Here is a 14,537-nt window from a genome sequence, read left to right on the forward strand (position 1 = left end):
ACTGCTGAGGGGAGCAGTGGGCGAGACAGAAAAGGTCTGCTGAGCCAGTGGGTTAGCTCCCTGGCCAGGGATTGAACTCGTGCTGCAGTGGCTGTGGATAGCTTCATAGTACTGAGACTTAACCCCTTGTGCCACCAGGGAGGCTCCTGAGATTATGTTTTTATAGGAACCTAGCCTTGTTACAGAATGCTAATTAGTTGGACTAGGTATACATACTGAGTTGAATTTTATGAGTAACCAAATGAATAGAATTATCTTAAATTATTCAATGTACAGTAAAACTCAAGCCTATTCTTAATTGATACAGTTTGTCTTATTTATTGAAATAGGTTCCTGACATGGCAGGCTATCCTCATATCCGTTATATTTCATCGGGATTGGATGGAACATCATTCAGAGGTCCTTTCAGGGGCAATTTTGAGGTATGTAATAAAAATAATGAAGATACTTATCACAGTGTCTTTAATGCAGAAAGTGTATTTATGTATTGTTAGTATTCACAGTTGTATAGGATTGCTGCAGTGGCTGTGGGTAAGAAGACAGTAAATTGTGTAAATTTCTTTTTTTTTTTTTTAAAGATTTATTTATGCAAACAAGAGCTGGGTGCAGGCAGGGGCCAGGGTGTGAGAGGATTCACCAGAGACTGAGTGGGGAGCAGAATAAGCAGACTGAGGAAATACACTGCTGAAGGGAGTAGGAGGCAAGACAGGAGAGGTCTGCTGTGCCATGTGGGTCAGCTCCCTGGCCTGGGATTGAACTGGTGCTGCAGTGGCTGCCTGTGGCATCATAGAGCTGTATCTTAACCCCTCGCACCACCAGGGAGGCCCTTAATTTCTGATATTACTTCTGAGGGGTTATTACAGGAAGATTTCTAAGCAATATTAGTTCTTGGGTCAGAAGTTACCCAAGCATTTAGGAAAGAATAATTGTAAATATATAACATAAATAAATGTGGATTGTTATAAGTCATGAATATTTTTTTAAAAAAGTTTTGTTCCTGGGCCTCCCTGGTGGCGTAGCGGTTGAGCGCTGGGTTGCGAAGCTGCCCTCAACCTCTGCAGCGCCGGTTCGATGCCCGGCTGCTCCCCGGCCACCGGAGGAGGGTCCCACGTGGTGCGCAGACCTCTCCTGCCGCCCGCTGCTCCCCTCAGCAGTGTACTTCGGTCCTTCTGCCTACTCTGCTGCCCGCTCTGGCTCTGGTGAATTCTCTCACCCTAACGTGCTTCTGACTGTACCCAGTGCTTGTATAAATAAATAAACAAATAAATCTTTAAAAAAAAAAAGTTTTGTTCCTTCCTATCAATTTGAAATTTGGAGTCAGTATATGATTTCTCTTTTACTAGAATGGTTTCATGTTCTATAGGTATACATACTTACTGATTTACCTGATTGTATGTGGTAATGTTCTGATCTGAAAGGATAAATTTCCATGTCACTTCAATTGATTAGGAAAGAAATTATAAATAATTTCCCTTACCATATATAAAAAAGATTATATAAACAAATGTTTGTTTTATATATCTTTTTGAACATTGTATTTACATTGCAGGTTTATAAAAATGGAACTTTTACAATATAGACAGTACTGTTTAAGGAATAATATCCTGATTTTTTTTTTTAAAGATTTATTTATTTATGCATACAAGAACTGGGGTGTAGACCAGAGGTGTGGGGGATGAGAGGATTCACTAGAGAGAATGGGGAGCAGAACAGGCAGATCTACTGAAATACACTGCCGAGGGGAGCAGCGGTAGAGACAGGAGAGGTCTACTGAGCCATGTGGGTGCTTCCTGGATGGCTGGGGATCAAACTCTTGCTGCAGTGGCTGGCTGGCAATAGTTTGATAGCGCTGTCTAAACCCTGTGCCACCAGGGAGGCACTCATCCTGATTTTTAATGCTAGTTATTCCTTCACTTCAGGAACTGATTCATTTGGAAGAAAGATTAGGAAATGTCAATCGAGGAGCATCCCAGGGAACAATTGAAAGATGTACATACCCACATAAATACAAAAAGGTAAGAATTTATTCTGTGAAACATCTAACTCATTATCGAAATACATAACAGATAATATTATGGACCTTTTTTGGGTTTGTGGATTCTAGCAACTACATTACTTATTAAAAATACATGCATATGGTTAAAAAATGAAAGTACAAAAATACATACTCTGAAGTTTCTTACCAAGTCTTCTCACGAGGAAAATCATGGTTAAGAATTTCTTAGGTAATAATCCCAGATATTTTCATGCATTAATAAGATGCCTGTGTTTATATTTTTCTTCCACTTTAAGAAATAACACAAAGGAGATGAGAAGCATAGTTTTGGAGTTTCTTTTTATTCTATATCAGCACCCACAGATCACCCATATTCTTTTTAATAACATACAGAATTCAGTCATATGACTGTACCATGATTTCGTCATTTGTTTGATGAACATTTAGTTGATCTACACTTCTTATAGTCTATCCTCAATCCCATGTGTAGTATTATATCTAGAAGTTATAGAATAGACATGTTAAATATGCTCTATGCTACACTGAGAATAATAAAGTATGAAAATTAATATAATTTACATTTTCATCTGTTTTCTAAGAGTATATGAATAAGGTATTACCACTAAATTTAAGTCCTTTCAAGTGTCTAAACTAAATACTATAATTATCATTAATTATTTGGATAGTATTTGAAACATTCACTAGTGAAATTAAGTATATTTAGCTATACTCAGTATGGGACATAGAATTTATATTGTATAGCATCCTAATGTGGGTTAATAAAAATACATTTCAAACTAATCAGTTTCTGTTTCATATAATTTTGCTTTTAATGTGGATTATTTAAGGGTCTTTAAAATATTCTGTTGATAATAGTTATTTAATTCATTCATTAATTCATGACTGTTGTTCATGGGAAATAAACTGTGGGTGAATGTATGTTTTTGTTTGTTTTGCTTTGTTTTTCAAATAAGCACAGACTTTACTCAGTTGTTCAATAATGTCATCTCTACTAATAAGGTAACAACTGATTGGTTCTCACAGAGGAAACTGCACTGCAAACAAGATGGGGAAGAAGGGACTGAAGAAGACACAGAGGAAAAATGTACTATCTGTTTGTCTATTTTAGAGGAAGGTGAAGATGTGAGGTAACTAGACTTGAATTATCCAAGATCTATTGTCAAAATTGGATATGAGATTTTATTTGAGTGTTGACTAGAAACTAAATAATATTACTCCTAGCATACTCTGTCACCAACCTCAGTCATGTAGAATTGCCTTCATATAGTGAGTAAGAGAATAAAAAGATTAAAACCTCTATTACCAATAAGGGAGTGGGAGTGGAAGTGGGAAATAACTATTTTAGGGTCACACCAAGAATTGGCCAGGGAAATTTTGTCATCAAAATTGCCTTCTTTAAATCTTACAGAAAGGAGAATTTTTGAGAGGCTTTGGAGGTCAAAGTAGCTTTATTCTCTAGAGTTTAAAAAGATATCCTGGATTAGTTCCAGCATCTATAATTTGTTTTATAGCACCATTTACAAATTAATTTGTCCTAAATTTCCTTTCAACTAGGACTATTCTTACACTTCTGTGGTTTAGAAAACATTCCTATGCTAACTTAGTATTAACTTTAGGCATTTTATTTTATAATTGCTTAAGTAATCATTTTGTTCCTATTCTGTTTTTTCTAATGTGATGTGATCTTATATGAAACAGGTTGTATAAAATATGTAACAGTGGTATGGTATTTTTGTTGCCCTAATTTATAAGGATAACTTTGTTATATTTCTTCATTTGACTGAGCAAGAAAAGTAATTATGAACAGTTGTCAACCATATACCTCTTTTTAGCTAATGTTTTTATAAAATGTTAGGAGGTCTGAAAATGTACGACAGCTCTTAACAGAGAGTTGAAAAAGAAAAGGACCCTTAAGTCAGTAACTTTTACCATCTCCTGTTACACTTAGACTTAGTATTATCCTGTATTGTCTGGAAGCTTGCTTTCTCAGTTTTTAAATTGATAACTTAGTATACTAAATATCTCCTTTTAACCTACCTATGAAAGAGTAACATAGTATTAAATGGATATAACAGTTATCCCATGATGACAGTATTACTAATCTTTAATCAATTTTGGTTTTGAGTTTAATGCATAAAGGTCCTCCTGATAGAAAAAAATGTTTTAAGACATTTGTGAGTGCCACATAACTGCTATTTACTTTACAACACAAGTTCTAATGTTTTTGAGGGAAAATCAAGTGCGATAACTTTTAAAAAATGCTTCATAAATAAAATGACTTAATGTTAAAAATTATTTGCATTATTATACAACAGGAAACATATACCAGTTCCTTTGTGTTGGCAGCTCTTTGTGTGCAGAAACAAAACTGGAATAACTGTCAAAGTAATTCTTAACAGTTCTTGAGCTACCATATAATTTGCTTCCAGAATTGTGACAGTTAATTGTCTTAGTCATTTATACATTATATTACCCAGGGTATTAATTTTAATATTAGGCATAACTCTTGTTAGAGAAATTTTTAACACTACTTCACTGTATCATTTGTTTAATAATAAATGCACGTGCAGTTATCATGAAATTAACTTTTGCTTTTTGTTTTATTTGTTTATAATAGACGCCTTCCTTGTATGCACCTTTTCCACCAAGTGTGTGTCGACCAGTGGTTGATTACCAATAAGAAATGCCCCATATGCAGAGTGGACATTGAGGCCCAGCTGCCAAGTGAAAGTTGACACCATGTTTCAGAACTCTTGCCCTCCCTCCTCATTCCCATCCTCCTGGTACTGCAGTCAACCAAAGATGGCATGACTTACCTGCGCAGATTTGGAAGCCTTGAACTTAAGAGTGCTGGCTCTGCTATATGGTACAACTAATGCTAGACTTACAGTTTTATGTATACAGTTGATTTTGATGTATTTATAAAAGCTTTTTTTTCTAGATTTGACATTTTTCCTGTATCATTTTACTGTATTTTTGCATGGTTCCTTGTATTGCATTTCTTTGCACATATTAAGGGCTTGTGACCCTAAACTTGCAGGCAAGATTAGCTGCTTTAGTAAGTAGAATTTTGTGGTCTTTCTGATTTTTACATAGTACCAGGCCTTGAAAATTATGAATTTTTTTATCCATTACTAACCTTTAATTTAATCAATCATGTACTTTAGTTTAATGTATAAAGATCCTCTAGAAAATGATAATATTGTGTATTAAGACATTCCTTAATTAGGACAAAATGGCTGCTGTATATTTACAATATAGAGTTCTGAGTTAAATACCATCCTTAATGCTGGGAACAGAATAAAAACCATATTCAATCAGATGCAGGTGGTATTCACATCACCAGAGTGATCAATAGAGATTTTCTTGGTGTATCCTTTTTCTTTCAACACAATGCAGATAGAGTTAAATATTGATATCATACATTTAGACTGCTGTTCTGATTGTATTTATCTTTTTCCTACATTGTTTATAACTTTATTTCCCTGATTCAGTTTTGCTGCTGTGAAACAGCTCTGATGAACACTAAATATTAATTTCAATTAGCTGGATTGTACATACTTGCAGATTTAACAAAATTTTAGGGAAATTGAAGACATGTAGAATTTTGTTCAGTCTTCTGCTAAGCACGTATAGGAAAAATATCTGCTTACATTAATTTTGTAAACACATCCAGTCAAGATTTAGAATTGCAGTCATTGGCAGGTATTTATGCATTCATAGAACTTCTAAAGGTCCCAGGATTACTTTTAAGGGATTTTTATTAGTTTAAATATAAATAAAGTCAGCTGAATCTACATGTCTCTTGTTTTATTTCTCTTTAAACTTGAAAACAGTAAATCTGCAGATACTGTGAGAATCAAATTATACTGTCAACCTACTGTTGCTCTGGTTTTAGACTCCCATTGCATATATTACCAAGAGTCGATCACTGATTTAAAATTTTTAATTTCTATAGTTAAGATGTACTGCATAATATAGAATATAAAGTTAAGTTAATGTACTAACATTTCTCCTTTGGAGAAAGTTTTAATCCACTTCAGGATGCATATTACCAGATACTTTCATATACAGGATAGCCTAATTTTATGTCTAAATATGCTTAATATGCCCCAGATTGCAATTGCATCCAGTCAGTAACATCACTGTCTGTATGTGGAAGACATGTTCCCATGGATCATATGTGAAGATGTCAATAAGCTTGCATTAAGCCACCTGCTTTGTAAGTGGATTGATTAATAAATAACTTATATTTCTATTGTCTTTGTGTTTCATAATTAGTTTTTATAAAAAGAGTTTACATTAAACATCTTGGAATTCAAAAATAGTGATCTAATTCAAGTTGACATTTGCATAATTTGGTGTTTGTATTCATTCAGTTCTGTCAACTTGCCTTTCTTGTATTAGTAAATGTTACACTGTAGTACTTGTCAATATCAACATGTTTCAATGTAGTGTGTGTAGAGATGGAGGATGGACTATGGTTAAGAAATTCAGATATGATATAACATTTTTTAAAAGTATACTTGATTAAGCTGCAGCTTGTAGAAGGGGGCTGGTGGGGGGAGAGAGTGTGACCCATATCTGCCATCTTGGGAAAAGAGCAAGTAGCCTGTCTTCAAGTAGCCTGTGATGGATGTAGGATTTTGCCACTGGAAAACCCAGGGTTTATGCCAAGGAATTGAAGAAGTATGTGATGGGGAGAATGCTATACTCTGGAGTCCTCTTGCTGCTCCCCCAAATGCAAGGAAATACAGATAGATTTCTCTATATTTTAATATGACATCAGATTTAGATGCACGACTCACTGTTGACCTGTTTAATAATTGCTACTGATTTTTTATGTAGATAAAGCGTTGATTTGAAATTTATTTAATGCAAGTATTTGTGGAATAAATCTGAATTGTTAATGCAGGAGCTAATTATGAAGCTACTGCATTTAGTTACAGAAAAATGTGATTAGTAATGAGCCAAGTAAAGAAGAAAATAATTTTTTTAATATTTTAACTTTTTGTGCTTTGTTTTGGTGTCTTCCATATCCTGCTGCATCTTATGTCAAAATGAAAATTTCAGTGACAGCTATCCAAATACTTTAAAACGAAATCCTTTTGTCAGCAAATCCTTATTTTTATTGTTGTTAATATGCAAGTGATAAACTGATATTTGAAACTTTTCCTTACTCTGGTGACTTTATTTTAGCTGCTAGCACACTTCATCATTGAACCATAACAACTTGGCATACAGAAAACTCTGTTTTAAAAATGATATTTGTAACTAATTGAAACTCTGAAATTAAAATATGAACTCTTGTGGACATTTCATTAGTTTTTCATTTTCTGTAGAAAATGCATCCTAATTTCTAACTTACCTTCCCAAATCTCTGGAAATAGTAAATTTTCTTGCTTATTCAACATGTATCATAATAATGGAGATAATCAAGCTTGAAATATCTTCTCATTTATAGATTTCAATCATTTTCTTGAATTAAAAATTATGTCTTAACTATTTTTTACTAAGAAAAATAAACATCACCAGTTTTGTGGTTGGACTTGCTGGGGATAATCTCTTCTATCTCCCTGTGTGTTCTATTTAAATTCACAGGCTATACATGATTTGTGGAGTTGTGAAAAGATGGAGTCAGACAGACTTGGGATTTGAATTGTGTAGCTTTGAACAACTTAAGTTTTCTGGTTTCGTCCTTCTATCTACAAAACAAATAAAACCTGTCTCCTAGGGCTGTTACCTGAATTATATGAGTGTAAAGAGCTTTGCATGTAGTTCATACTTAAGAATATAAGTTTTCCTGATGATTATCACTCCATCCTACTTGTCTGTGATAACAAATGTAGTCGCATAACAAAGTACTGAATCATAGATTAGTGTTTGCTGCTAAACTTTCTCTTACTGACTCCAAGCAACTAATTATTATGGATATATCAATAAGAAAGAACAGTTCTCCTCAGTCCTTATGAGATGGCTTGGAATTTTTCTTATGCTAGAGGATAGAAGATTCTTATTACAGGTACTTTCTTCCTTTGCCTTCCAGTTACAACAAGAGCATAATAATTGTCCATCAAAAACATCCAATGCTGTGTTTTAAGAAGCTACTTCCAGTGCATCAAAATTGGCAAAGGACATGAAATCATGTGCCTTCTCTAATCTGAAAGAAAAATTAATGGAGGGCCTCCCTGGGGTTAAGTCTCAGCACTATAAAGCTATCTGCAGCCACTGCAGCATGAGTTCAATCCCCAGCCAAGGAGCTAACCCACATGACGCAGATGTCTCCTGTCTCGCCCGCTGCTCCCCTCAGCAGTGTATTTCATTAGATTTGCTTGTTCTGCTCCCCACTCTGTCTCTGGTGAATCCTCTCATACACCCCCCCCCACCCCCCTGGCCTATACCGCAGCTCTTGTATGCATAGATAAAATCTTTAAAAAAATAAAAGTGGAGAAATTAACCAGGTTTTCTCTTACCTGATTTTTTTTCCCTCGCAAAATCATGTCATATAGGGCCTGGTTCCCATTACGGGTTAGTTAGCTCACAATATTGACCCCTTCCTACATGGTTTTGTTAGCTGCTTCTGTCAGGCTGAAAGCTGATAGCTATCACTGAGACAGTATATGGAAAGTCTGGGTTAACAGGGGAAGCTTTTGTTTCACCTAATTGCATGTTTCTGTTAATCCTATCATCACTACAGACAATGGATTAGATTCACTGAATACCTAATTTTCATTGTGGGGTCTGCTGCATCATGAGTATGAAGTGAATCAGTTTTGCTTTAGTTGGCATATCCAAGATGTATGTGTGGGAGAAATTGTATGTGTAAAATTCTACAGATTATTATGATACATTATACTCAAGAAAGGAAGAATTTGACTTCTTCCATTGCTTCTGTGGCTTTTGTCAGCAAATCCTTATCAAGACACTTAGATATCCAATCTGACAGTTCAGGGATGATCACAAGGCCTGCCTGCCGATCTCACATATCTAGGATTTCCTTGGTAATAGGGGATGCCCCAAAGTTGTTATCTTAGGGTGTCCACTCTTCACATTCTCAAGAGCCTTTGTAAGAAAAGTGACAGAAGAATTGGATGAGGTGTGGTAAGTCTCCCATCCACTGCATCCCAGTGATGAAAAGGAATAAAATGAAAAGGAATAAAATTGACCCACTATTTAATAGACCACACATTATTGGTTTTTGCTCAGATTAAATTTTACCGTGTACCAAGGTTCCTAAAACTTCACTGTTAACCACATACTCCCTTAAATTTTATATTACATATTGTGTGAAATAGTTATCAATTGCTTTGCAACCCCAAACTTAGTGGTTTAAACATCAAATATATTTCAGTTTTGTTGGCCAGGAATCTGGGAGCTACTTAGCTTGCTTCTGTTGAAACTGTTTGTCAATTTGCTATACCAATTGGGACATTCTCTGCATTCTGCAACTCTTCAGTATTCCACCAAAGTTGATTGGGATATGATTTTTTTTTTTAATTTATTTATACAAGCACTGGGTACAGTCAGAAGCGCGGGAGGGTGAGAGAATTCACCAGAGCCAGAGCGTGGAGCAGAACAGGCAGAATGATGAAGTACACTGCTGAGGGGAGCAGCGGGCGGCAGGAGAGGTCTGCGCGCCCGTTTGGGACCCTCACCTGGTGCCCGGGGATTGAACTGGCTGCGGGCAGCTTCGCAGCCCAGTGCTCAACCACTGCGCCACCAGGGGAGGCCCGGGATATGATTTTTAAAAAAGTGTTCACAATGTTTCTCTCTTAGAGAACAGGAAATACATAATTGAACTCTTGAGTCAATGGCTTATTATCCTTAACATGTATTTGTTAAAAAAGATTTATTCGGGCCTCCCCGGTGGCGCAGCGGTTGAGTGCTGGGTTGCGAAGCTGCCCGTGGCCTCTGCGGCGCCAGTTCGATCCCCAGCTGCTCCCCGGCCATTGGAGGAGGGTCCCACATGGCGCGCAAACCTCTCCTGCCGCCCGCTGCTCCCCTCAGCAGTGTACTTCGGTCCTTCTGCCTGCTCTGCTCCCTGCTCTGGCGAATTCTCTTACCCTCCCGCGCTTCTGACTGTACCCAGTGCATGTATAAACAAACAAACCAGCAAACAAATAAATAAAGCATGCCTCTATAAAAAAAAATAATTAAAAAAAAATAAAAAAAAAGATTTATTCATTTATGCATACAAGAGCTGGAGTACAGGCTGGGGAGGGGGCAGAGGGTGAGAGGATTCACCAGAGACAGAGTGGGGAACAGAACAGGCAGATTGACCCGAAGTACACTGCTGAGTCAGGAGAGGTCTGCTGCGCCATGTGGATTGCTCCCTGGCCGGGATCGAACTCCGGGGATCGAACTCATGCTGCAGAGGCTGGGGATAGCTTCATTGGTTGCGTTTTAACCCCTTGTGTCACCAGGGAGGCTTTTAACATACATTTTTACCTACTCTAAGGATGAAAATTGTTATCCATTCATGTGTCCTTATCTATTTTAAGCACCATGAGGGCAGGGATCTACTTTTTTTAATGTCTTTTTTTTTTTTTTCATTTTAAGTAGTATGCACAGTGCTTTGCTTATAAGAAGGCAATTAGTTGATTTAAAAAAATTGAATAATCCACAAGCTTGAGGTATCTAGATTTTAAAGAATCATTGTGAGTGAAGGCTCATGAAGGCAATAGAAAGTTCTGCCAGTGGGACTCCCTATTTCTACAGGTCGGAGACTGGGGCATCTGCATACACCCTGTCCAACCAGCAGTAGAGTACCTGTTACCTTCAGGCAATGGATAAAAAAACACCTACTGATCAAGGTGAAACTAGTGGATGAAGTTGGATATGAGCAAGACAGGAAAAAGACTTTCTAAGAAAAATGACTGACTTGCCCCTTCCTCCAAAGTAATTAGTCTTTTTTTTTTTTTTTTTTTAAATAGCTAGCTTTGAGTGACTTGGGAGAAAATTGTTTTCCTTTGTCATCTACATTCAGTTATTTGCCATATTCTGCCATTTATCCAAAAATACCTTATTTTTGTTTCTATGTTTTCATTCTTCTTTTTCATCCAAGTCAGATTTTTTAACATCTCACCTGGAAAATCTGTAGCTTTACAATTCAGTATAATCCATCTTTATTGCAACCCCCAGGAACTAGTTTTCTAAAGCAAAGCTATAACCAGGTCATCCTTCTTAAAAAGTTTTTGTGATTCATCATTTTCAGGATCTTTTGTAATTTTACCTTTAATATTCCTCGGATCCAAATGCTTCCGGCTTTGCTTCTTCACAGATTTATTCTCCTTGTTCCCAATCCTTGAACACTTTTGCCATTTCTGCCTTCTAAAATTTCTTTTTTCAATACTTACTTCAAATGTCCTCTTCCTAGTAAGTCTTTTTTCACCTACCACCACTTTGAATTAATCTCCTTTGTGCTCAGTATTTTATAGGCTTTGCCTCCTCTACTAGTTTTGTGCCTTTGTGTCTTCCTTTTCTTGTTTTGAACTTTGGTGATGGCTAATTATTCTCTGTATTCCTTGCAATGCCTTAAACATACTGCATTTTTTAATTATAATAATGCAACTAAATTTTCATTTATCTTCCAGCTAGTTAAGAGAGAAAAGAAGAAACCAGAAAGGTATGCAAAAATGGGTAGGGATAGAGAGCAGAAATAAGAGAAGAATAATTGAAGAACATTGCAATATATTAGGAAGATAACTGGCTTCTGTTAAAAAAATCAGCAGGTGAAAATTGTAATTTGTTGAATTTCATTCATGAATTAGTGATAATATAGATTAAACTGGGTTCTCTGTTCTCTCACTGAACTAGGACAATTGCTTCTGAGTCATCAAGGACAAACAGGAAAAGCATTCTTCAAAGTATAGAATGGCTATGAACTGAAAATTTAGATTTGAGACTAGTATGCAGCTCAAATGAATCCTAATAAAAATTCAACAATAAATAAGTACCTTATTTGTTTTAGACACTAGAGAGAGAATGGTGCACAAAACCAACACCTCTGTCCTCAACTGAGTTTACATTCTAGTGCACTTGTTGGCATTAAACAGCTTTCAGGGTTGAACCTGAGAGTTTTTTAATTTTTCACCAACAGTGTCTGTGAAGTATTCCCAATAGGGGAAGTTCCTGGAAATATGAATCCTAAGGCCAGGAGGAACAGATGGGTATCTGAGTAAGAAACTGAAGGTCAAGAGGATCTGACAGCCAGTAAATCTTCAGTGATTCAGGACAGTCCTGACAGCCCAAACTGCAAGACCCAGTGCTGGAGGATTTTAGTGTCAGAAGAGTTCCCATTTGCCACTAACTGCAGGACCTAAACATTTGTTTAGGAATTTTGCACTCTTTCTATCTAACTCCCTTTCATGGGGTTGGGAGACTCTAGACTATAGCTACCTTGAAGACCAATAGCTTCTGCTAACCTAAGCTACTCACCTTGTCTCCAATCATGCCAACCCAGAAATGTGGTTTATGCTTTTACTTGCGGTGCTCCTTCGATCTACAATATCCTCCCTTTACCCCATATCCGCTGAAGTACATATACACACCCTTCAGAAGCAATATTTGACCAAGAAATAAAAATAAAGTGATTGCATAGAATTTACCATACTGTATGGGTCATTGATCTTTAAGAAATTAATGCTTGATAAATTTTCTATTTGATTTCCTTTGGACACTGCTTCAAACTTTTCATACTCTTTCCGCCAAATGTAAATAGAAGCAGACAATGATAGAGTGTGGGAAGAGAATAAGCTTTGGAATCAGACCCAATTACAAATCCTAGCTCTGAAAATGGTAAAAGCATTATGTCTGTAGTCAAGACATTTAACATTCATTTCAAAAGACATGAACCTATATTCCTAACATATGCAGTGATGCAAATCAATGTTCCCTCAAAAAAACAAAAAAAGCAAAACTAAGCTCTGAAGCTTAGTTTTATTTGTTGCATTGGGAATAGTACTACCTATTTTATAAGGATTATTATGAGCATTCAATGAGATTTAAATTAGTACATAAGGAGAGTGATCAATAAATGTCACCTAAGACAGGAGGGAACGAGAAATAAAAATAGAAAAGTAAAATGCATTAAATAAGTTGAATTAAAATAGGTATTTGTAAGTGTCTATATTAGTTACTATGACAGATACAAAAATGTTTCTTCCATTTTTAATGAAGATACAATTTGAAAGTGTGTATTAAATTATTTGATTTTGGCAATGCAAGTCAATAAAACTATTGTTCATAACATTTCTGTTTACAAAGTCCTGTGAATCAGCAGGGATTGTAGTTTTTGATAACACCATAATATTATAGCAATAAAGCAAAAACATAATTTTACTTACAACTCTGGTGCATTGAAGTATCTATGCTTCCTTCCCCAAAATTTTTCATTGGCTGCCTAATTTTCAGTTATAGGATGGTGGATAGATATAGCAACATCTTCCTGTGCTAACTAGTAGCTGCCCAATTTACAGAGGGGGAAACAGGTTTAGAAATGTCAGGTGCCAAGGACAAGGACAGGAATTTAATCTAGAATCACTTAACTTCATTTAAGTCTCTTCACACATCAGTCACAGAGATATGATTTCCGCCCCCACGCCCACCTTTGTTTTTTAAAGAGTAGGAGTGATGGGAAAGCTTCAAATTCTTCGATGGGGCCTGCATCTAGAGTCGTTCCCCTATCTTTACTGTTGGTCTTGGACCTTCTCTCTCTTCCTGTCTTTACCTGCTCCTCCTACCCTTCTCCCCAACGCTTTGAGGTCCCATCTTAGTTTTCATTTAAAATTTTTCCGTACTTGATAGGGTCATTTACTGGATGACTATGTATTGAACACCGACCCTGACACACACCCAACCACGTGACTGGTGCCAGCAGTACAACAGAGAGCTTCTGTGAAGCACGAACCACAGATCGCATTTCTCTTTTTTGCCTCCTGGAAATTTTAGCCTTGAAGTTAAGCCACGATTCCCACTCTTTTAGCACACTTTGGTTTTAAGCACCTAACACTGCAGCCCGGAGCCACCCAAAGGCGCCAGTTCCACTACCGAGGCCAACCCCCCCAAAACTCCAGCCCTAAATTCCCGGAAAAAGAATAAAGGTCAGAAATGGCATTTCCAGGGTGTTCCCTAAAACCTCCGCCCTCCCCGCACAAACGTCAAGATTCACTCGGAGGTGCGGCCTTGTCAAAATTCAGAGACGCCGCCCTACGTCTGCTCTCCCAGTAAGACTTAAATATTTTGTTTATCTAAGGCCCAGAAAAAAAAAAAAAAAAAAAACCCACCCAGTTGTTATGACAACGAAACCGCGCCGACAGTTCCGCTTGCGCGAACGCCCGTGTAGCCAAAGACAGCGCGCGCGTGCGCACAGCCGCCCAATGGCGCGCGAGCGGCGCGATATTTGAATCCTGAACGCGGCGACGACGCCCAGAGCCGCGGCGGTGCGGGCCGGCAGTCGGGCCCAACGGCGTCGCAGTAGCCTGCGCCCTCCCGGTCCGGCACGCGTTCCTCTCCGGGCCGG

General features: G+C 37.2%; 1 protein-coding gene across 5 annotated transcripts in view; it reads left to right on the plus strand.

The window, feature by feature from the left end:
- Positions 1-4,752, plus strand: part of RNF111 (ring finger protein 111) — a gene marked incomplete at both ends in the record, with an annotated part of 43,900 nt that extends 39,148 nt beyond the window's left edge. For 3 of the 5 annotated variants that reach the window (XM_084239755.1, XM_084239757.1, XM_084239758.1), the window contains 4 exons: positions 330-422; positions 1,920-2,015; positions 3,041-3,144; positions 4,635-4,752. In XM_084239755.1, coding sequence (XP_084095881.1) covers positions 330-422; positions 1,920-2,015; positions 3,041-3,144; positions 4,635-4,752 — 411 coding nt within the window. Of the gene's footprint in view, positions 1-329; positions 423-1,919; positions 2,016-3,016; positions 3,145-4,634 lie in introns of all 5 variants that reach the window. The other 2 variants (XM_084239754.1, XM_084239756.1) reach the window with 1 other exon arrangement.
- Between the last annotated feature and the right edge of the window lie 9,785 nt (positions 4,753-14,537).

This window comes from Talpa europaea (assembly GCF_964194135.1).
Source record: "Talpa europaea genome assembly, chromosome: 8".
Taxonomy (NCBI): domain Eukaryota; kingdom Metazoa; phylum Chordata; class Mammalia; order Eulipotyphla; family Talpidae; genus Talpa; species Talpa europaea.